Source organism: Lonchura striata, chromosome 2 (assembly GCF_050655825.1).
Source record: "Lonchura striata isolate lonStrDom1 chromosome 2, ASM5065582v1, whole genome shotgun sequence".
NCBI lineage: Eukaryota > Metazoa > Chordata > Aves > Passeriformes > Estrildidae > Lonchura > Lonchura striata.
Genome location: NC_140704.1, coordinates 21,048,573 through 21,070,894, shown reverse-complemented (window position 1 = coordinate 21,070,894; position 22,322 = coordinate 21,048,573). Strand labels below are relative to the sequence as shown.

At 40.8% G+C, this 22,322-nt stretch overlaps 1 protein-coding gene across 3 annotated transcripts; it reads left to right on the top strand.

Moving 5' to 3' along the window:
- The first annotated feature begins 744 nt into the window (after window positions 1–744).
- On the top strand, window positions 745–21,732 carry PTER (phosphotriesterase related). Of its 3 annotated transcripts, XM_085566130.1 has the most exons (6): window positions 745–772; window positions 11,756–12,230; window positions 13,912–14,177; window positions 17,114–17,149; window positions 17,452–17,592; window positions 20,859–21,215. In XM_085566130.1, the coding sequence occupies exons 2-6, from the start codon at window positions 11,799–11,801 to the stop codon at window positions 21,067–21,069; spliced, it is 1,086 nt and encodes a 361-aa protein (XP_085422256.1). In that variant the 5' UTR covers window positions 745–772; window positions 11,756–11,798; the 3' UTR covers window positions 21,070–21,215. The 3 variants fall into 3 exon arrangements, with proteins under 3 accessions (XP_085422256.1, XP_021407319.3, XP_021407320.3); XM_021551644.3 differs by lacking the exon at window positions 17,114–17,149 and having other exon boundaries at window positions 20,859–21,732; XM_021551645.3 differs by lacking the exon at window positions 17,114–17,149 and having other exon boundaries at window positions 745–785; window positions 20,859–21,732.
- Window positions 21,733–22,322: the final 590 nt, after the last annotated feature.

The following is a 22,322-nucleotide window of genomic DNA, read 5'->3' as shown; positions in this document are numbered from 1 at the left end:
AATAGTACCACACTGGATGCTGTGAGCCTTAGGTAAATATGACACTTTTGAGATCCTCAAAAGGAAAGGTAAAGTCTTCTGAAGATGAATTCTTCATCACAAAATTTTCTTTACTGAAAGGTTTAAAAATATTGGAGTGCCTAGGGAAGTGGCATAGTACGTAGTGCCACGATTTGGTTGATATGGTGGTGTTCCAAGACTGCACTCGATGATTTTGGTAGTCTTTTGCAGGCTTAATTATTCCAAGATTCTAACTTGGCGTTAGCTTTGTTTTCATTTTATACTCTGGACCTACACTTTCTTCCAGAATCAGTCATTGTGTATCTCTGTGCAGATACTTGGAAGTGCCTCTTCAACCATCTAATTTGCATTAAAGGACAGATCAGAAAATATTGCCTCTTGCAAGCTCAAGCACTCAGCGCGAACTCCCACTCCCCCACTCCGGAACGACTCCGTGCATTCCAGCCTCCTCCCTGTGCAAACAGGGGGTGCGCACAAGGACCGGCAGGATGCTCCCAGCCACCGACTCTCATTCGTACTGGGAGCGAAGGACGGCACAAAGCACAGCTGCACGGGGAGCCCCGGGGCCGGGCGGCGAGCTGGGCGGGTCCCACAGGGAGGCGGAGGGCAGCGCTGCGCTGCCGGCCGCTCTCCCGCCCGGCACGCCGGGCTGCCCAGCCCCGCCGCCCTGCTGCACCGCTCGCTCCCGCCCCGGTAGTCCCGCCCCGCCGGGGCGGGCGCGGCGCTGCCGGCGGAGGGCCCGGGCCGCGCGGTGAGCGAGCGGGGTGCGGGAGCTCCAGCGGAGCCGCTCCGCCTTCTCCCGCGGCCCGGAGCCGTGCCGGGATCGCCCTTGGTGCCCTCGGCCCGACGAGGCGCCCGGGCCGGGAAACTTCGCCCGAGAGTTGAGGGGCGAGAGCGGCTTTCGCTTGCTCGCTGCCGGCCGGGGAGGCCCGAGGCGGAAGAGCGGGAGGCGCTGGCGGTGTCGGGGCAGGGGCGGGCGGGCAGCGGGAGCCGGGGCGGGCAGTGCCGGGCCGTGCCTGGCTGTGCCGGGCCGTGCCTGGCTGTGCCGGGCCGTGCCGGGCAATGCAGGGCAGTGCCGGGCCGTGCCTGGCTGTGCCGGGCAGCGCAGGGCCGTGCCGGGCAGTGCCGGGCCGTGCCGGGCAGTGCAGGGCCGTGCCGGGCTGTGCCTGGCCGTGCCGGGCCGTGCCGGGCAATGCAGGGCCGTGCCGGGCAGTGCAGGGCCGTGCCGGGCAATGCCGGGCCGTGCCGGGCAGTGCAGGGCAGTGCAGGGCCGTGCCGGGCCGTGCAGGGCCGTGCCGGGCCGTGCCTGGCTGTGCCGGGCAGTGCAGGGCCGTGCCGGGCAGTGCAGGGCTGTGCAGGGCCGTGCCGGGCAGTGCAGGGCTGTGCAGGGCCGTGCCGGGCAGTGCCGGGCTGTGCCTGGCCGTGCCGGGCTGTGCCGGGCAGTGCAGGGCCGTGCCGGGCCGTGCCGGGCAGTGCCGGGCCGTGCCGGGCTCGGGCCGCTGCAGCCCCGGCCGAGGCGCTGCTGCCGGACCAGGGGCAGAGGCGCCGGGTCAGGCAGGGCTCCTGCGGGGAGCGTGTGGAGTGCGAGGGGACGAGCAGCTCCTCTCTGCAGAAGCGCTTTACAGCACCAGATGATAGTTACCCACAGAGTGAGCCCCGAGCTTAGGCGGCTTCACTGTGTGAGTGCAGCTACACTGCTATTATTAGTAGTGGTATTTAATATTTGTACAGCCATAACAAGTTAAATATTGGAACTACGTCCTCTCTAGTACTCCTCTCCCAACAGTTCCTGAGGGTGTCTCTGTGAAGGAACAAATGCCTCAATCCAAAACTGGGACCTTCAGAGCCTGCCTTCAGCTGCCTCTCCATCTGGAAGCACCAGCAGCCCTCTGCAAGATGCTTCCAGAGTTGTTTAAGCTTGTCAGGGCTCAGCAGCAGAGCTCCAGACTTGCTTGTGTGCCCTGTTGGGACAGGACACTACATCATGCATATTCCCTGTGGCCTGAGGCTTGCTGCCTGTTCCCTGCCCAGCTGCAGCAGGTTCCCTGTTCCCCTGGCACCGGCTTGGGGAGCTGCGGAAGGGAGGCTGAATCTGAGCGAGGGAGGTTCACCTCCCCTTGCCAAGCGTGCTTCAGTACGGTGGCAAAGCCACTGCTGGGCAATGGCCTTGGATTTTAGCACCCCCCCCCCCGCATTAGGTCTTGTGTCGTGGTCAGTTTGGTCGTAAGTTGAAGCATACAGGTCCTGTTGGTGAGGAACTCTGGAGAGCCTAGCAAGTACTCGAATGTATATATGATCTCCAAGATACCTGTAAACATAATTATTTTTTTTCAGGTGTCTGTTGTAAAGGGTGGTATCTTTGGTATGCTAGTGGCTTGTGACAGTTCTTGAATGAAACCAGTTTTTAGCTGGAGGTCACTTCTGGGAAATTTTGTTTTACTTGTCTGAAATTCCCTTCTGCTTTACACTGGATAAATTATTCAGCGTCCTCTGTCATAATATGTTCTGTAATATTTAAAGGTTGTTTCCTTCTTTCTGCTGGGGGCTGTGTTTCAGTGATGGGTGAAGCAATGCTTCTAATAAGTAGTTTTGTATCATTTTGTCAGGTACTCTGGGATTGTTTTATGAAAGACTACATATATGTCATTTATTATTATGAATGCCTCTTATGTTTTGGAATTTAACAGATGTAATATTTTCCATCCTGTCACCATCATCACATTCATTTTCATAGTTATAATCAAAGGTGGTAACAATGGCATTCAGATGCTCAATTATATTTCATGTAGGTGACCAGTGCTAACTTACTAAATTAGTGCATGGTGCAGCAGGAATAAGTGTCACAGCTTCCCTCTGTTAGGAGCCATCAGCTTGCTTCTCACACATAAAAATCAGTATATAGTGAAGCATATGGCACCAGTGAGTTCTGTGTTTATTAAAGGACTATGCCTCTGAACATTCTGTGAATTTTTTTTCCTTATTTCACTTAATGTAGGTCTAAAATGTTTTTCCCATCTTTCAGGACTAGAAATACTGAACAAATCAGTTTTTTAGTCAGATGAAACCAAGACTTCGTAAGGTTCATGAAAACAGTGTGAGGCTTCTGCTTGTATCAGACTGGCCACTAGTCTGGTATGAGGGAATTAGAGATCCATCTAAGCTGTGGAAACCTAAGGTAGAAGTCTCTGGTTTGATTCAGAACAGTTTTGACCTCTTTTACATTTTCTACATTTCTGGAAAATTTGGTTGCCAGATATATTGGAGGGTAAGGGAAGTATCCCATCCCTCTAGTTCTAAGAAGAAACTACATCCTCTCAAAACTGGTAGGGTCGCTTTTCTGCTTCAGTGTAATTTTTCTGGTCACAAATTAAAAGCTTCCTCAGAATTTTCTAAGCAGTAGTCATGTCTTTGGTCTGATATATGTATGTTGGTAATAATTCAGGAAAAGCTTTTATCCTAACAATAGCCTAGGATATGTTTCATAAGGTCTTAACTACTCATAAAAAGGAAGCAAGAAGGAAGACCACCACCATCATCTCTTAGATTAGCTTTAAGTAAATAATTTTGTTTTACTTGGATCTCAGAAATGTAGAATCACTCTTCTCAAAGGTATTCTGAAACCCTACTGTTGTGTAGCCAAAGCCACAGGGTTTTTCATGAAGTAACTTCTGTGGAGGTGGTGGGATCAAAGAACAGTATGTTACCTGCTGAACTACTCCCTTTTTCTGCTCTTTTGGAATCTCATCTCTTTCCTCAAAATGTAAAAGGAGAATTGTTTTATCCCACAGTTATCTTTGCCCTGTCCAGAGTTACTACAGTGAGGATTAGTGATCAAGTGAAAGGAGTTTACCTCTTTTTTTGCTGTGATTTGTGTACCTTTTGGCAGATGGGTCATTTTCAGATCGGTCTGGAAATCTTCAACTGGTCTAATTGCTTGAACTCTGGTGTTCTATAAGCTTTATTTTAGGACTTTGTTCTTTGTTGTTCACTTTAGACTGGATAGCCAGGATTTTTTTTAAAAACAGATAATAGTTTCCAGGACAAAAATACTGAGTTGGTATCTTCTTTCAGATATTTTGTGATATAAAAAGGCAAAACAGTGGCAAGGTTCTGTGTCCAGTTCTGATGAAGACTGAAGATTCAGCAATACCTGGAAAAGAAATAGAAGGATATGTAGGAGACCTGGAAATTTTGTCAGCTTCTGTGTGTTGGTTGTTCCTAGCATTCCACTGTTGTATCCAGATGGGAGTAAGAATTTAAAAACAGGAGTTGTATAAGCAAGAGGTCATTGACCACTGACAAAGCAGGCAGACTTTATGTAATGTTTCTGAGGTAAAAGATACTCCTTGAGCTACACCCATCAGTTTTGAGCTTTTCCTTGACTCACATTAACTTTTCTTATGTGGACTTGTTTCTTGAGAAGGACATACAGCTTCCATTTCCTTCCACAGTCACAGAGAGCAGTCACAGTCCAAAGGCTTTTCTCAGGGTATTTTTTTCCCATTAGGTCTTCAGATTTGTTGCAAATTTTGTGATACTGTTGTTTGCAGCAGTGGGACATTGAATTCAGTTCTTTGCATCTAAGCTCATCACTCCCTAGTAAAGAAGGTGGTTTTCTGGAAGCCCCTGCTTTTTTTAGTTGCTGCAGTCTGTGATAGTGAAAGAAACTCTGAAGCAAATTGCCTTTTCCAACATGCGTGGCTTTACAGATCTTAGTGTATCAGTGACTGCTGTGTTCTGTGGCAAAACTGACCCTGGGGTTCATTCATCTGAATTTTTCTATATATTAATGTTCAGTTTTGATCAAAAGGTAGTAATGCATGTCACTCATCCATTGCTTAGATTTGTGTGGTGCATTTCTGCATGTGAAGCTCATGGAGTGGTTTGATGTGACTCTGTAGGACTGTACAAGCAAGTGATAATGCTCCACCCAGGATGCTTACTGAAATGTTTAAACTGATGTGAAAATATGTGTATGTGACCTCAAGTAGAGAGAAAACCAATGAAAGTCAATGAGAATAACAACAAAGAGTGGAGTTAAGATGTACGCTTGTTTCAGATTTGAAATTTAGAGTGAATGAAGGCTGGATATATATTCCTGAAAAGGAGACTTTTTTTCCATACACCTTGTTTCCTCAAAAGAAAGAGAATATGTGCTTGTACCCCAGAACCCTCAAGAAGCAAATGTGAGTCTGTTAAGTCTTAAGAATATGAATGTATGTATCAACATGCAGGACTTAGCCCATATTTGCATATAGCATAATGTGACTTCAGTTCTGATTTGTGGCCTAAAAACACTATGTGTGCATGTAAAATATAATTAATGTAATGTTTGACCCTGGAGGAGAATTTTTATCTGACCTTTTATCAGGAGTAATTTTGGAAGCTGCCCAAAATGTAAAATTCCCTGAAGTTCTTCTAAAGAGATGTTAATGAAAAAACACTTAGGGGTATGCTGGTCTCAGATCTCTGAGGAAGAGAAACTTCAATGTGACTTTGCTCACAGAAGCCTAGATTTTGAGACTGTTATCTGCACAGAAATAAGGTAAAATGTAAGTCTGACTATTCTGGTCACAAAAGCTAAACTTTAACCAAATTGGAAAAAAAGTGTGCAAAGTTCTATATAGGAGGTGACTTGGACTCTGCTTCTTGGGGCAAATCACACGTGCTTGCTTTGTTCCCCAAGGTTTGTCCACCCTGCGAGATGGGTGCAAGACGCTGCGCTTGTCCTGGTGTGACAGTTCAACTGTAAGGGACCAATCTGATTTAGATATGCCTGGCTTAAAGCCTGGCTAGAGCCAGAACATGACCCTCAAACCATACAAAGCTGGAATGTCTGTCTGCCATGAGTTGAGCCAGAGGGAAGATGCTGTAAGAATTTTCTTTCTTTTCAGGTGAACATTTAAAAGCTTTGCTTCTCGTTTACCCAGCTCCTTATCTGAGTGTGCTTTTCAGAGGTTCTGAGGCAGGACATCAATAAATTGGCCTTTCCCATATGTGTACTGGTGTTTATGTTTTTCTTTAAATTTAAGTGACTGCTTTAGATTGTAGAACATTGACAGTGCTATTCAAGCAATGTAGCTGCTATGGAGTGTGTGTACCTGCATATTTTGGTGGGACTTCTGTTTATCATAGTTGGATTCTATAAGGCTTGTGTAAAGTTCTTCTAATTATTTTTCATAGTACATAGTGTAACCTGATATAAAGTCTTACTTTTAGTATTCTTTCTCACTTCTGTAGTGTAAAGGGTTTTGGTTGCTCAAACCGTATATAGAAGATTTAGTAAAAAGCAATATTTAGCGTTTCTTTTGGCTTGACTTCTTAAGGAAATATGTTCTTGAATGGTTTGGGGACCAGAGGTAGGTCACTGAAGGCCACAAAATTAACCCACTATTCTGAGTATTTCCAGAATAATGTGTTTCATGAAAAAAATGCAGCAAGGTAGAATAGATGATGCTTTTTAAATAATCCCCCCCAAGAATTCTCTAGGCTTTGAGTCTGTTGGCCAATTTCTACCCATTCAAGAGTTTACACGTCCAAAATGGTGATACTTGTATACATGCAGCATGAAGATACAGCCACCCAAGGGTGGGAAACAAAGACTGGCCCACAAAGGGAAGAGCTGCAACATATGCTCCTGTGGGCTTAGGCACGAGTTTGTGTGGGAGAGAGGCACCATAAGTGTTCCTCTCTCATAAAAGTTTTATTCAAGGCATGAAAAATCTCCCATATGACATTGTTCCTTAGGACACAAAGCCTTGAGTTAGCCTGAAGTTCAGCAATTCGTGATACTCTCATAGCTCCATTTTGGGAGAGGAAAAGGACCAATGCCACTTCTAACCAATGTCAATTCCGAAGACAGGGAAGAACATTTATGATGTTTAATGAAAATAATCTGTCACCTTCAGAGCAGTATATCTGCTGTTTCTACAGAAGAGGCCCGCGTTTGCCCAGAAACCTCAATTTTTTCAGTACTTCCACTCATCTTCAAATTCTTTTTCTTAGGCTGAATAACCCAAAAGCAATATAAGACTTGTTCTCTCATGTAACACAAACTAGTGATGGTGTGAGATTGCCTGTCTTGGACACCTTTGCCGTGACTGGTTTACAGGGATTTGCTGGACTAAATGACAGTTGAGTCTGCATCTGTCCTGGAGCAAATGCAAGTTCTGTCTTCCTGCTGCACTCAGCCACCCAGCTGTGGCAGGCTCAACTCCACAGCCCCTGTAGCTGTGCTTTCTTACAACATGCATGAGCAAAGAAGCCGTGTTTGCTGAAATCTGTGTCCAAGGGACTGCTGGGTTTCAGGCATGTTTGCACTGTAATTAGCATTCGTGAATATATTTTTGAAGAAGGTGGAATAAATCTGGAGAGGTTAGAAAGCTTGCTTGTCTGGTGGGGAAGAGAAGGAACTGCAGGCGGTACTGAATTCATTTCTGTTAACCTCTACATGGTTGGCAGAAACATGAGGGAAGAGAAAAATAAGGTTTTTTAAAATTTTTCCTGACATAATCTGCACATGTTCTCTTACCCTGTGCCTCTCTTCTCCCTATGTCTTGCTAACTTTTTCCCTTGTCACAAAATGCTTACATGTGGGGAATGGTGAGATAACACAGCATAGACTAACTAATAGTAATTTCCTACAGATGTGTCACATATTTCTAATTAGGGGCTTTTCCATGCTCTGTAGGGGTTGCTCAAACTAGAATTGAATACTCAGAACATTTCCTCCATCTGTAAATATATAGTGAGCCTGTGCTGTATCACATTTCCCAGGGCTGTGTGGTTATAAAGGAAATACCCACTTCAAATGCTCTTGATGCAGCCAGGGCAGCCCTTGTTTCTAAATGGCAGCTGTGTTTAACTTTTTCTGGGTACAGTTAATACCCACTGAGCCATTCTTTTTGCTTTTTTTTTGGTAAATTTTATGTCACAGCAATCTGGATTTAATGTTGCTCTAATCTCACATTGTAATGTAACGACAATGAAATGATTCTCACACCGGTCTACAGAGAATCTGTGCTAATGCTATTAAAATGTGCTTACCCAATCAAAACAAATGCAGAATTAGCATATGGAAACTGTGTTTATGTGATTATAATGTTTCAGCAATATGAGATTACTGTAGGAAGCAGCTAATCCAAACCTAGGGGGACTTCCCATTACAAGGCCATTAAAATGACACAATGACTGAAGCGCACTTTTCAGATGGGAAAAGTGGAAGCATAAATCTTGTCATCAGTATTCAGACAAAACATCTATTGAACTCAGTGGAGTTTTTACCAGAGTCAGGAATGCAGCACCATGACCTTTGTAGTAGCAAATCTCTTTTCTCTTAACAATACCTCTAGGAAAATTATTTACTTCACCAGGATTTGGTAGTTGGCTAATGGTGAGAGTTGTATTTTATACACCATAGAGTTAGTGGTTATAAAGATTTGTCCAGAGTTTATTACAAAAATGGTAAGGTAGTGTTTCATGGCTTTTGTGAAATAATAAACGTTTTGGTTACATCTTAAAGCAATTTTCTCATTTTTTAGTCTGAATTTGTAATTTTCAGGAAATATAATTTATCTCTCTCTTTATACAGCACTCAGAGCTGAGAAGTCTTGGTCTGTGCAGGAGCTCCTTGGCAATACCACCACATAAATTAGTGATTTTCAAAACCAAAATAGCTGTTATTGCCAGATATGAACCTACCTATTTATCTTCTGTGATAGGAATCAGCACATTTTCGCATCCCCTTGAACTGGGTTAAGATTAAGGAAATATAATTCACATATCCTGTGTAGAGCCTTCTGAAGTATACTTGTTTGTCCTGGATTGTTTCTTGGCTCACTCCTTAGTCCATGGAAGGATGGTAACATTACAGGAAGTTACTTGTCCTGTCCTTTTACAGGCATTAAAAATAAGCTGGATGAATTGCCTATAGATATGTCCTTCCCTCTCAAGATGATTGTCCTGTAGTAGACATACATAATTTAAATGGCTAAATGAGATTATATGAATGCAGTCCTTGGTGTTTGAAAGAAGAAACTTTTTCAAAAGAAAGTTCTGTGTAAAATATGGCATGCAAGTCATGAGTAAACCACACAGTGATTCCTGTAGTAACATATACATGCTTAAATTAAGTAGGAATCCTGATTCCATTTAAAAGCTATTTGCACCTAAAATCTGTTTTAAAAATACGTAATTCTGATTCAATCAATTGAATCTGACTAGGAATAATGTATCATAGCACAACCAGGGCAGACTCTATGTGAATGACAGTTGGGAAGATATCAGGACAGTGATTTCAAAAATAATTCCAGTCACAGGTAATTGGCTGTCTTTATTTTCTATAACTCTTTTATTAAGAGTGGTTGGTTTCGAAAACTGTCAGTTAACAGGAACAGGCATTAATATTAATTTATTTTTCATTAAGATAAAATTAGGCCTACTTTAAATGCTGTTTGTGTCAGTTTCCATTTTTTGTGATGCTTATATTTATAAAAATCCTTGGCCACAGTCAAAAGGTTCTATAAATTCTGTATGTGAGCTGTAATCTGTAATCTAGTGTTTAAAAATCAACAGATTGGTGTCTGCTACAAGAGTAACCTGGCACGGGAGCTGGTAATTGATTTGTGTCAAGCTTTATCAAAAGAAACTAAATACTTGTGTATTTAATTGTATATAGGTTTGGTTTGCTAACTTAATAAATGGATTGGAAAATTGTCAGTGAACATGGGGAAAGAGAAGTGCGAATCTAATGCAGGGGGTAGTTATCACTCTGTGCTGTTAGGGTTTTACTGAATGCCAGAGTGTAGAGATTTAACATTAAAAAAAGGGGGAAGGGCAAAAAAATAAAGCAAAGGTAATGCTTAGAATTATGTCAGTTGCTTTGCTGTACATATACGAAGGACTCAGATCATTCAACTTTCTCCAAAATAGTGGGTTGCTCTATATAGAGCACCAGCCTTCTTCAAGGATGGAATTAATGACTGTTTAATTGAATTGCAGCTAGGAGAAGTTTCTGACTAAGGTATTTTGGTTTTAATTATTTGCTCAATAATATTTTCTGAAATCATGCACTTCTTAATCTGTTTGGAAGAAAAATAAATCATCCTATTAATCAGCCAGCAGTCTGTTCTATGAGAGTAAATTATTCTCAAACAAGTTAACATGCTAGTTAGGAACAAAATTCCTAAAAGAACAGTTCTTCCTAATCAGCTTTTACACAAGGCAAGTAAACATAGTCAGACAGTCATTTCTCTTTTTTATGGATGGCCAACTCTTTATATTACAATGAGCACCAGCACTCTAGACTTCACTGGGCAGGCAATAGCTGCCTTTTCCAGAGGCTGGGTCACTTTTGTGCATTGGTGCTCTGACAGTGACTGCTTCACATGAGATCAAAGTATCCCTAAAGAGATCTTGATGTTCCTGTGCCCTTTGATATGTGGAGTTCAGTGCCCTTCAGATTTCAGTTTATCTGTCATCCTGGTAGATTAACTTTAGCAGTTAAAAGGAAAATGTCCTCTGAGGGCTTTACCAGTAACAAACCCATGTTTATGACATTATTCACTAAAAGGGAGACAGAAATGGGAAGGACCTCTCTCTTTAATCAATAATGCATGCTCTAGTTAGTCCTTTCCTCTGGACATGATTAAACATGTATTTTGTTTCATAACTCATGATTTTGGTTGACTAGGGATTTTAACTATATATCCTCAAGCCTTTGTGACTAGCATCTGGAAGATCTAACATGAACTGGTTAGTCAGGACTAACCCCCCCCTCCCAAAAGGGTAAAAACCCAAAATCCCAATGGGGAGAGCTGCAGTAAATTCTAACGTGCAGTGAGTTAGGCCAGATTGGCACAGGGCCTTTGACATGAACCAACTGCAGACTGTAACCTCAGTGCTTCTTTGTCACTGTTAGTTTGAAGTTTTGAGAAGTAACATTTTTTAATTTATGTTAAAGATGAATTAAAAATTGTCTGAGATGCTAAACCACATATAAATTGTTAGATTAAGGTCTGTTCTTAACTGGTAAAATATTTGCCCACTGAAGCACTTCATCTTCTCCACCGCTGTTTGTGGGCCATGCTGGATCTTTGGCGGCTGTTGTCAGCCTTAGAGGAGTGGTCCTGGGCTGTTCCAGTCCTCCAGAACACAGCTGGTAGGAGAACCTGAGTCCTGCTGAAGCCAGAGGAGCAGATTATTGCCCCCACCCCTGCATTCCACATGGAGAGGGGCAGACAATGTGCCCAAGCACAGACTGTTTCCTTGGCATGTGAGAGGGACACTGAGTCTTGGAGGCCAGAGATAAATACACTGAACATACAAGTGAGGAATATTCAGCCTTGGTGCCAAGTGTGTTCATCTAGTGTCTGAAGCTGACAAAATTTGACAGCTGCTGAAGAGCAAAGAATCCTAAATGAACAAACAGTGGTTTTATTAAATAGGAAACATTTATCTTAATGTGATCCTGACTGCAGCACAATAAATAATAACAGTTTCCATGTACTGGAATGTGATGTGTTTATGTTGCTGGAGTACTGATACAAGCACAGTTGGGTAAAATAAATGTCTTGTTTTTGATATTGACCACCTTGCTACAAACAGCTTTTGGAAACATCCCAGCAAACACACACAGAGTGTAGGTACATGTGCAAGAGGGAGGAGGGATTTCAGAAATCACCTGAGAAAATCATGCTCTTTCTGAAATGTTTTTGTTTCCTTTCTTCTTTCCCAGATTCCTTTAGGATCTGATTTTTTTTTCCATTTGTTAAAGAAAAATGCCTTCCTTGAGTGGGAAAGTGCAGACTGTCTTGGGCCCTGTGGAGCCAGACTGTCTTGGCTACACATTGACTCATGAACACTTGACTATGGACTACAGCAGCTGCTTTTGTCCACCTTCTCCAGGCCAAGAGCCTTTGTCTAATGAGCCCATTGAGATGAAGAACTTGTTTTGGATTAAGCAAAATCCCTACAGCCATAAAGAAAACCTTCTTTTGTATCAGGAGACAGATGCTGTGAGGGAGGAGCTGCTGCATTTTAAAGCAGCTGGTGGTGGGACAATTGTGGAAAACACAACAACGGGAATTGGCCGGGATATGAATACTTTGAAGAAACTTGCTGAAGAAACTGGAGTTCATATTATTGCTGGTGCTGGGTTTTATGTGGATTCCACTCATTCTTCTCAAACACAGGCCATGACAGTGGAGCAGGTAGGTCTTAACCATTGCTTCAGTGCCTCTGTCCTGTGAATTATCCCTGGGTAAACCAAAGTTGGAGACACGTTCCAGTAAAATAGATGGAATACAGAAGTGCTCAGCATAAAAAACAGGAACAGCATTACTGCTTGTGTGTAATATCAGGAGCAGCACTACTTTCATATGCTTGGTTTATCTGTCAGAATTTCCAGTTCTTAAGCTCCATTTTCTTTGAGGGATTTGTTATAATGCAACAGTAAAAGGAAAATACAGTATTTCATGTCTGGATATTTGGTACACGCCAAACTATCTTGAGTTTTTTACTGTTTTTTAAGGAAGGAGTTTATCCTTGCTACCTCTTGCTAATTGCTTCCCAATAAGTTTACCCAGCATTCTTGTAGAAAGTATAAATAATTGCAATATTTATAGGACAATTGTAAATCACTGCTCTGCTCAGGCTGTGTGTCATAGTTCTCTATCATTTGTCCAGGCTTTTCAGGGCATAGTCTACATCAGCCTGTTTGTACAGTGACTAAGACAATGTGCTAATAATACCTGAGGTCCCCAGATGTTCCTGTAATAATAAGTATTCATCTTTTATTAAGAAAATGTGTTGATGAGGAGAAGAGTGAATGGAACTCTCCAAGGTAGGAGGCTGTGAATGTGTATAAGTGGAGCTGACAATTAAAAAAAAAAATTTGTCACAGTTTACAAATGAGTCAAATTAATTTTAAAAATCAATGGTCAAAACTTGATCAGTGCTGCCAAAAAAACTGGACCCAAGCTGGCCCAAACTGAACACAAGAGTACTGTTTTTCCTAAATGTTCTTCCATTGCTTGAAATGCAAATAGCATAGACACAAATAGATTTCTCAAGGCAAAGTTTTCCCTTTTGTGTTTGATGGACTGATGGAGACCCACAGATTTCCTGTACTCAGCACTTAGAATGAGCCATCATCAAGGTGCCTTAGAAGGCCATTTTGTGCTCCCAGTTCTGAATGTATGCTTAAGATACATGGCCTATTCTGGGAGAGGAAAAGCTTTTATAACAAAATAGTTTTATTAAGAGATTCTGATGGATTTTGTCTATACATGCTCTAAATCAGGCTAATTTCGATCCTATAAATTTGTCAAATGTGTTTTGTTTTTGTAGTTTGGAAGATCTCCTGTTGTTTTACATTGGCATTCCCATAAGCAGGTTTTGCCTTTAAATTTGTCTCTTCAGGATGCTTGCCAGAGTTTCTCTCTTCCCTATATGTATGACAAGGTTTCCTCATTCTCTGATCCTGTTTTGCAAAAACTACATTGAATTGTGTCTGATGCCAATTCAAGAGTACAAGGCAAAGATTTTGGAATAAACTATCCTTTGCTTTTTTTAAAGAAAACTTAATGTCTGCCTAAATCAGAGTTCAAATTACATGTAGACCAGCTTTCTTGGCAAACCTGGACAAATGTGTGACTGGATACTGTTAAATTGATTTGCTTCTGTGTTTATTTTGGTCTTAGTGAATGGCTAGCATAACATTAGTTGACAGAAACCAGATTTTAACTCCAGTGTTTCCACACACCCAGCTGTTAATTAAATAAATTCAGAAAGACCTTGGGAGCATAACTAGCCCAGCGTCGATAGGCCAAATTTGATGCTATTTAACACAAATAGTAATAATAACCAAAAATCTCCTTTTCCTGTTTCTAGCTGACAGAGATTATTGTTAATGAGGTACTCAAAGGAGCAGATGGGACTAATATAAAGTGTGGTGTGGTGGGAGAAATAGGCTGCTCCTGGCCTTTGACTCCGAGTGAACACAGAGTGCTTCAGGCAACAGCACAGGCTCAGGCACAGCTTGGGTGCCCTGTTATCATCCATCCTGGCAGGAACAGCAACTCCCCTTTCCAGATTATCCGTATCCTGCAGGAAGCTGGGGCTGATGCTTCAAAGACAGTCATGTCTCACCTCGACAGGTAAGGAGACTCTTCTGCTGTGCTTCCTGAAGTGTTGCCACAACTCACTGGGGTTTCGCAGGACTGCACTGGGAAAAGGTGACATAGAGTTTACCCTCAAGTTAACTGACTCAAAAATAAGTGCTTATATAGAGCTTGATCTGCCTCCAGCACTTCAGTCCACTTCACTCCAGGATCAGGTTTTAGATTGACATTGATAGAGATTTTGGTATTTTAAATGCTGTCTTTGAAAGCCTGGCAGAGGGATTAGGAATAACTGTAGCTACATTTTAAAAATGAGAATTTCATTAATTTGTATCCATACACAAATCCCTGTATTTACAAAGCATTGGGCACTGAGCAGCTCTCACTAAATTGGGTTGGAAGTTGCTGGGCTTCCAGTGTTTTTGAGAACTGGGTCACTCTTAATGGCCTTGCCAAAAATCTCACAGAAGCTAATGGAGATTTCCTTAATTTGTCTTGAGTCTGGATCAAAGCAAAAGGCAGATTTTCAATGTTCTACTACCAGACAGAGGAACTACTGCTTAAAAAGAAAATAGTTGGGTTTTGGATAGTCCATAGCATAGACCAGGTAGTTAACTGTTAGTTTCCTTGAGAGCAAAAACCAGGAGCTTGGAGATGCACAGAAAGAAACTGGGATGCTTTTCTGTCTCCAGCTTAGAAATACAGTTCTACAGTTTTACAGAAATACAGTTACAAATTAGTTTTGTATGACCTTGTGTTGCTCATGGTGAGCTGGAGTATGTCCAAGCATTGATTACTTTGGCCAGTCGCTGAATAATGGAGACTATTTGTGGTCATATGATTCTCAGCAATTGGATTGTTTTCTCTCAGTGTGAATGTAATACAGGCAACAGCACTGTGCTCCAAATTTCTTATGGTTACAGGCTCTAAGAGCTTGCAAATCAAGCTACAGGTGCTTGTTATTCACACAGAGCTGCATGTTTTACTTGACAATTTTAGGAGCATAAAATTAGTGCCATGAAATTGTATTTGAATATTTATAAATTACTTCCTTTTTGTATTTACCTGTGTTCCACTGTATCTATAGCTGCATTTTTCACCCCTTTTTGAGAAAAAACTGATTACTTAAATCTTTTTATGAAAGAGGACTGAGCAAGCTGCAGGCATCAGTACTTATGTAGCCATTTTGATACAACATAAACATACAATTATGGCTTTTTTTCTCTTATATACTGTTGTAAATAGTTGAATTAAATAATTAATTGATGGAAATTAAGCAATATAAGTAGGAAAACAGAGGCGCAGTTTCAATAACAGCTGCTGATGCACAATATGACATTTCCTTTTATCTCTTTCTATCATTACTTTCACACATTCAGGTTGGCACTTGCTATAACATAAACTACTGTGAAGTTTGGCTTTGCAATGTGCATTTAACATTTTAAGTCTCCTCCAGTAAGAAAAATCCATGTGGGAGCATCCTGGTCCCTTAAATGTGAGATAAATTTGTACATAGCTCCGTATTGCATGTTTGCATTTTACAGACAGAATGGTAGTTTTCCAGTGGATTTACAATTAAATGATAAAACTAAAATGCTAGCTACCATGTCTTGCAATTTAAAAAAAGGTAGCAGGTGTCCGTGATGGAACTACAGTGTACTGAAAGGCTGGAAGCCAAAGCTATTGAGGCCTCTGCTTTAGCCATTTGTTAGGGGTTAAGGTTATAAAGGACATCAACATCTTGACTCAACTCACTTGAGTAACTTTTGTTAGAAGACTCACAGCAGCTGTTGCGAATTTGGGGCATCATAACAGTTTGGTGTCTCTCCCCATGGTATTTATGGCTGAGGTCCCAATTACAGGGTGCTTCACCATATCCCACCTCTTTTTCCATGAGCTCAGGGCTGTTTAGGGACAGTGTTGCCCAAACACCCAATTTCAGCTCAGAGATCAGCGATTTGAACTGGGAACTGCTGCTGTTGCTATTGTGGGGTGTTTTTCCACCTGCACAGGATTGAATACTCTTGATGCCTGTCTCCCTGTGAACTGAACAGGGCTGGATCTAAAATAATCTGTTCTTTGGCTCTGCACTTTGAAAACTCATTTGGTGATAAATGTTCAGTCTCTGTAAACTGTAACATTTATTTTAAAATAACATTTTTTATTAATTACAGTTGGCAAGTCTTACACTCCTGCTGATGGCAGACTTGTTTGAACATGGATTTTCTCTCTCTCAACCCATCTGTTCCTCCTACTTGATTGGTTGTTAAGTCATAATATTGAAATTATGACATCCGTCATTTCCATAGCAACAGACTGTGATGTAATTGTATAAGATAAAATTGCTTTGTGACATCAATATCTACAATAATAATAAAAAAAAAAATCCCTCAACAAACTACTGCCCTTTTGATTAACTGTTCTGCTCTTGTGGAAATGTGGTTTCTCCTTAAAAAAAAAAAAAATTATAGCAGCTATAAAGCTCAAATTGTATCACTTGAGTGTTTTTGTTTTTCTTTGAACTGTTTATACACTCAGTAAAAATGGTTCAAAGAAAACCCCAAATATTCAAGAGAACTCTTATTTCTGTTGCTGTTTTTTTCCAAATGAGTGAGAGGTGCTAGAAGCTTTGTTCCTTCGCTTTTCGAATCTTTTGTAAAGCCCATGTCCCATATACTCAAAATGCCATTATGTATTTTGGTGAGAGCATTTCTTTAAGACATTCTGGCCAGATCCCAGTGCAAACAATGATATATTGCTGCTCTAATGGCAATCTAGAAACATCACTGTACAGAATAGAAACTAAAGACAAAGTTGTATATTACTGGTGTGTGATGGATGAAACAAGCCCTGGGTGAAGCTGTCTCCTGTAACTCTTTTGGGAAAGTAAATCTGTCTCGTGTAAGTAATCCATTGTCCTTTTTTTATATCACTATGAATTAACCTCCTCCTTAAATGTCCTTCCTTGTTAGGTTGTCTGTTGAGAGGGTTAATGATATCAAAAGTAAGTAACCTTCCTGTTTCCATTTAAAGATTATTGTAGAGGTTTTCATTATTTCATGGGGAAAGAGTTGGTTTTGTTTTTTTTTTTTAGTGCATGAAATACCAAATGATTGTAAGAAGGACAATTCTGTGTATCATCTTAAGTGGCATGTGTCAAACAGGAGTCATGTTTTTCAAGTGGGTGAATTATATCATAGATTATCTGTTTTTTTCTTTGCAAGTAGGAGGTCACAAAGTACCTGTCCTCATACCATAAGATGTTTTATTCCTGTTACAGTGCTGACTTTGTGTTATATATGTTCTGCAGGACCATATTTGATAAAGAGAAACTTCTCGAATTTGCTAAACTTGGATGTTACTTAGAGTATGACCTCTTTGGTACAGAATTCCTTCATTACCAGTTCCATCCGGATATTGACATGCCGAACGACAATGAAAGAATTGCAAGGTATCTGCTCCCATGCAGTTGTAGCTATAGCATGGCCACTGATTAAAAAATATTATTGATAAAAAAATACTTGTTTTAAGACCGTCACAGAGTGACTCTGCTTGTTGTTCAAAATTGTCTTCTGTCCTACTGAAATAATGCCATTTTCCCCTGCTGCTGTCACGCCATTAGAGCAGCATGTATAATTTCTTCTTTCTGGGGGGAATATTAAGAATCATAGTGTTGTAGGAAGTTACTTGAGAAGAAGATCAAGAGCTTTTTAAACTTCATTCTCTGTCCTAATTCCATGCTCATCTGGTAAAATCTGTAGTCTGTAAAAAGGAAAAGTCTGAAAACACAGCATTTATGTTAGGATTAAGTGTTCCTGTTTGAAACATAGTATTGGAAACTTAATGCTGCTACTAAACAGCATCTCAGCCTGTTATATCTCCTCACTGGTTGGCTATCCCAGCAAAACTCATTGGTTGTTTTGGATGGATTTGTGCTTCCATCCTGGAAAACTGCCTTTTTTCTTCCAAGCACTTTATCACCTTTCCTCCGCCTGTCCTTTTGCCCTTTCTCTGTTTTGAAGGATGTGATTCCTGTCTCTTCAGAGCTTCCATTCTCCTCACACTCACAATGTGAAAATATTGGTCCCACTGGCAGGATACCTCTTCCCTGCTTCTCATCAGCACCTGCAGTCTCAGCTCAGCTGCACGGCCAATCTGTTGTGCTGTGTTAACACAAAGTTTTGCCAAAGAGATACATTCTGTACAAAAACTGTCTGAGAGAAGGTAGGACCAGCTGGGAATGGACACCTCACTCCTTCTACTCCATCTGGAGGTGTGATGCTGCCATGCTGTTTGTCCACAGTGTTTGTGAGCAGTGAAGTGGCAGGTGTCTGAGGGGTGGATTGCCATCTTGCCTGTGTCTTTTTACCTTCCAGAGTCACAAACAGTTCTTTCACTCTCCTTGATGAGAAATATTTTATGATTGCTGATCACTAATGAAGTAACTTCTAGCTTTCCCTTACATCTCAGACGTAGTTTCGCTCCCCCTCATTGTCAGATTAATCTCAAAACGAACCTGTTTTCAAACTGTTCTCTCTTAAGAAGGTGCTTTGGCTATTCTTCCACCCTCCCAAGCATTTGCTGCTGCTTTTCACACTAGAAATTGTTTCTTTCTTAACAATGCCCTCAATCTTGAACTCAGTATTTTAAACTGTTGCAAGGAACCTACAGTTTTCACATTTAGGTTGAGTAAAGTTGCTTCCTCTGCCCTCTCCTGTGCCATGGAAAGTCAGCATCTACAGTAGCACTGGGGAATATATAGAGAGGACTGGACTAGGCCTTGGTTAACAAGAGGGTGTTCAGCTGTGGCAGTTTTCATTCCATCCATGATACTTGCTCAGACACCATTATCTCTCCTGAAACTCTCTAGTGTCTTGAGTATTTCTTGCAGCAGTCTGTTCAAAGGAAGAAAAGATGAAAGGTTTGTCTTCTCATTGCACAGTGTGAGTATGTGTATTTGAGTTATATTGATGTACCCACAGTGAACTAAGGATGGCTGGGGCAATCTCCTTAGGGTTTTGTTTTGTGAAACAGCACCACAGAGGTAGAAATCAAATTGACCTCTAAATGAAAATAGTGAATGGAAAATACCTGTTCACATCTTTTTTGTTCAAAACACAAACTTCTGTAGGCATAACATACCTACTTAACACAATTTAGTGTCTGTGCTTCAGCAGTTTGGTTGCAGTCTACTGCCAATGCAAGCAAAACACTGACTTCTGTTCTGGGGAAGTTTGGAGTCAGAAACAGGTACTAACTAAATACAGAGGAATGAGCAAAAAGGAGCAATGTATACAAAATGGAAAGGATCATATGCCTCCCCAGTGCATTAAATTAGTCCAATATTAAAGGAGATTATTCTAATAATACGTTTGGTCATCAAAAACTTAGTCCCTCCAGTGCCATTACTCTTACTTTCTGGTTGGCTTGTGGTTTCTCTGTATATCAGGCTGGAGGAGATTGTTGTGCTGTCGTAAGACTATGCTTATGTAGTCTTGTGCACTGAATGGCACAATGTATGGTGGCTTTTTGAAAAACAGTAAAATATTACCAAATTCTACCCTCTTTGCCTTCTTTATGCTGCCCATGCTGGTTTGATCCTGCTACATGTATCTCCTTGTAACTACCTGTAATAGAATTTGTCAGTAAGGGCTTTCAGATACAATGTGGGTTCTTGTAAGGCTAGTTTTTGCTTTCTTGCTGATCAAAGCATTGTCAGGAAGGTAAGGATTAGAACTTCACAGTGCTAGCAAGTGATGGAATTGGAGGCCCTCATGAGGAATGAACACTTTCCAAGGCTGGTCTGTCAGTCCCTGCCACTTCAGTGCTGCAATCCTCTGCCAAACTAAACGAAAGCTTACTGAGAAACTTAACAGTCATACAATACAGAAGTATAGACATCCACATAACATAAATGCTAAAAAATTAGCTGATCAAGAGAGTAAGGCTATGTGAATGAAATGTGAAGCAGAAGGACTTGTAGTAGTCCAGCTACAAGAGTGTGACCAGAAGGATTGCTTCTTTTTCCAAGCTGACCTGTCATTTTGCCAAGGCTGTTTAGCTGCCCTGCGATATTAATTAATGCCTCTTATTTTCTTGCATGTGCTGTGCCATACCAGTCTTATTTATCTTCTTTAATGAACATCTTTGAGATGTGTTTTGATGATAACTGTCTATATGGAGTATGATACTGGCAACTTCAACTTTTTATTAACTTGCTTTGCTAAATGGGATTCAACCAAATTTATGTAATTGAACCAGGCTCCTTTAAAGACCTGTCACACACAGAGTCTGGTCATTAGCAAATGTACTGGGACCAACCTTGTTACAGCAGCAAAAAGTAACCTGCTGAGAAGGAATTTATGTATTTACTCATTTATATAAAACCTGTGTCCTGTGAATGGTGATGCTGAAGTTCTTGAATTCCTCTGTGGAATTAATGGGTCTGGAAATACAAAGTCATGTGCTGAAAGCAAAGTTTTCCTTCTCCATTTTGATATATGTAGTGGTGTGTTTTCAGAGGTGGGATACTTTGCATGCAGTAAAAAATGTGTTTTATTTTCAGGTAAATGTAAGGAGTATATCTTCTGAGCACCTAAGTATTTTCTGTTATAATACAGTCCAGCAGTACAGTAATGTAAGAAATGTAAATGCTGGTGGGTTCTGTGCTGTCTCAGTGAGAACTTTCACTGACAGGGATGCTTCCAACTTTTGCAGGATTCGTATGTTGATTGATGAAGGCTATGAAGACAGAATTCTGATGGCTCATGATGTGCACACCAAGAACAGGTTGATGAAATATGGAGGTCATGGATATTCACATATCCTCAAAAATATAATTCCTAAAATGCTAATTAGAGGCATATCCCAAGATAAAATTGATAAAATACTCCTAGCAAATCCAAAGCGGTGGCTGACTTTTAAGTAGGAACAATAAATATTCCTGATTTATGAGGAAGCTTGATAAAATTCAGATTTCAATAGAACAGTCATTAAAAAAACCCTGAAAATCTAAAAATAAATTAGATGCAAATAAACTAACTATAACTTTTCTTTTTAATTAGAACATCAAAATTGTGTACTGTCTCTATATTTTCTCCCTTCTGAAAGTCTGCTAATGTGTGAATTTTTACTGAGTATGAGCCTACCTACAGATTTACTGAATATGAGCCTACCTACAGAATATTTGCAACTGACATTTTAAGATAATTGTTTCAAAAGCATAAACTACTACTGTTACTGCATGTTACCTCTAAAGTACTTCTGAAGATGTGTCACCTGGAAGGAAATTTCCTTGGAAGGAAATGATGGTTTTCAGTTAAATTTCCTGTCTTCAGGGGCTGATTTTAATCCTTGTAATACTGTCAATCTTCTCATTATCCTCATATTCTTTAAGTAATACTTGATTGAAAGGTCTGGAAGTTTTAATTAGCTTCCATAGACAAGAGAAGGCAAGAGGAATTTCAAATCAAAAAAGATAAGGTTTCTTTCCAGTTTAACAGTTTACTTAATTGTAACTGAAAATGTAAAAAATACATGGAAAAATATATTTTTGAATAAAGCATTTTGATCACCTCTTAAACTATGTGCAGTATTATTACAGATGTCTTTTTTTAATTGCATTAATTTTTTTATCATGAACTTGGTCTCACAGCAATCATGTAAAACTTGACACATATCAGCTTCTTTTTGTAAGGATGCAACACCAGCACTCAAAATATATTACATAATACAGTTTTAATGAGTTGTATTACTTATAACAAAGGTTGTGATATAAGTCTTTACAAATCAGCGTATCAAGATATGATGAAAAAGAAAGAAATGTTTGCCTTATATGTGGTTTTCACATATCGTGTATTCTTTGCTCTTGTCTAACTTTAAATAGGGCAGGTGATTTATCCAGAAAATGGCGTTATCCAATAGTAGTGGTAGCCTGATTTCAGAAATTTCTTCAAGTTTGACCATGTATATCTTGTAGAATTGAACTTTACCAATAAACACCGTAGTGAATGCACACTGCAGGTTGTGAATGATCTCTGGCACTAGGTGCAGGACTGCTGGACACCACGCAGGGAATCTCTAGTAGCTACACTGCTGTGGGAGCGTGCTGGCCAGCAACAGCAACACTGGAGCGAGCAGACAAGTCAGGTACACATCTGGTACTAAAATAATTGCCTCGTA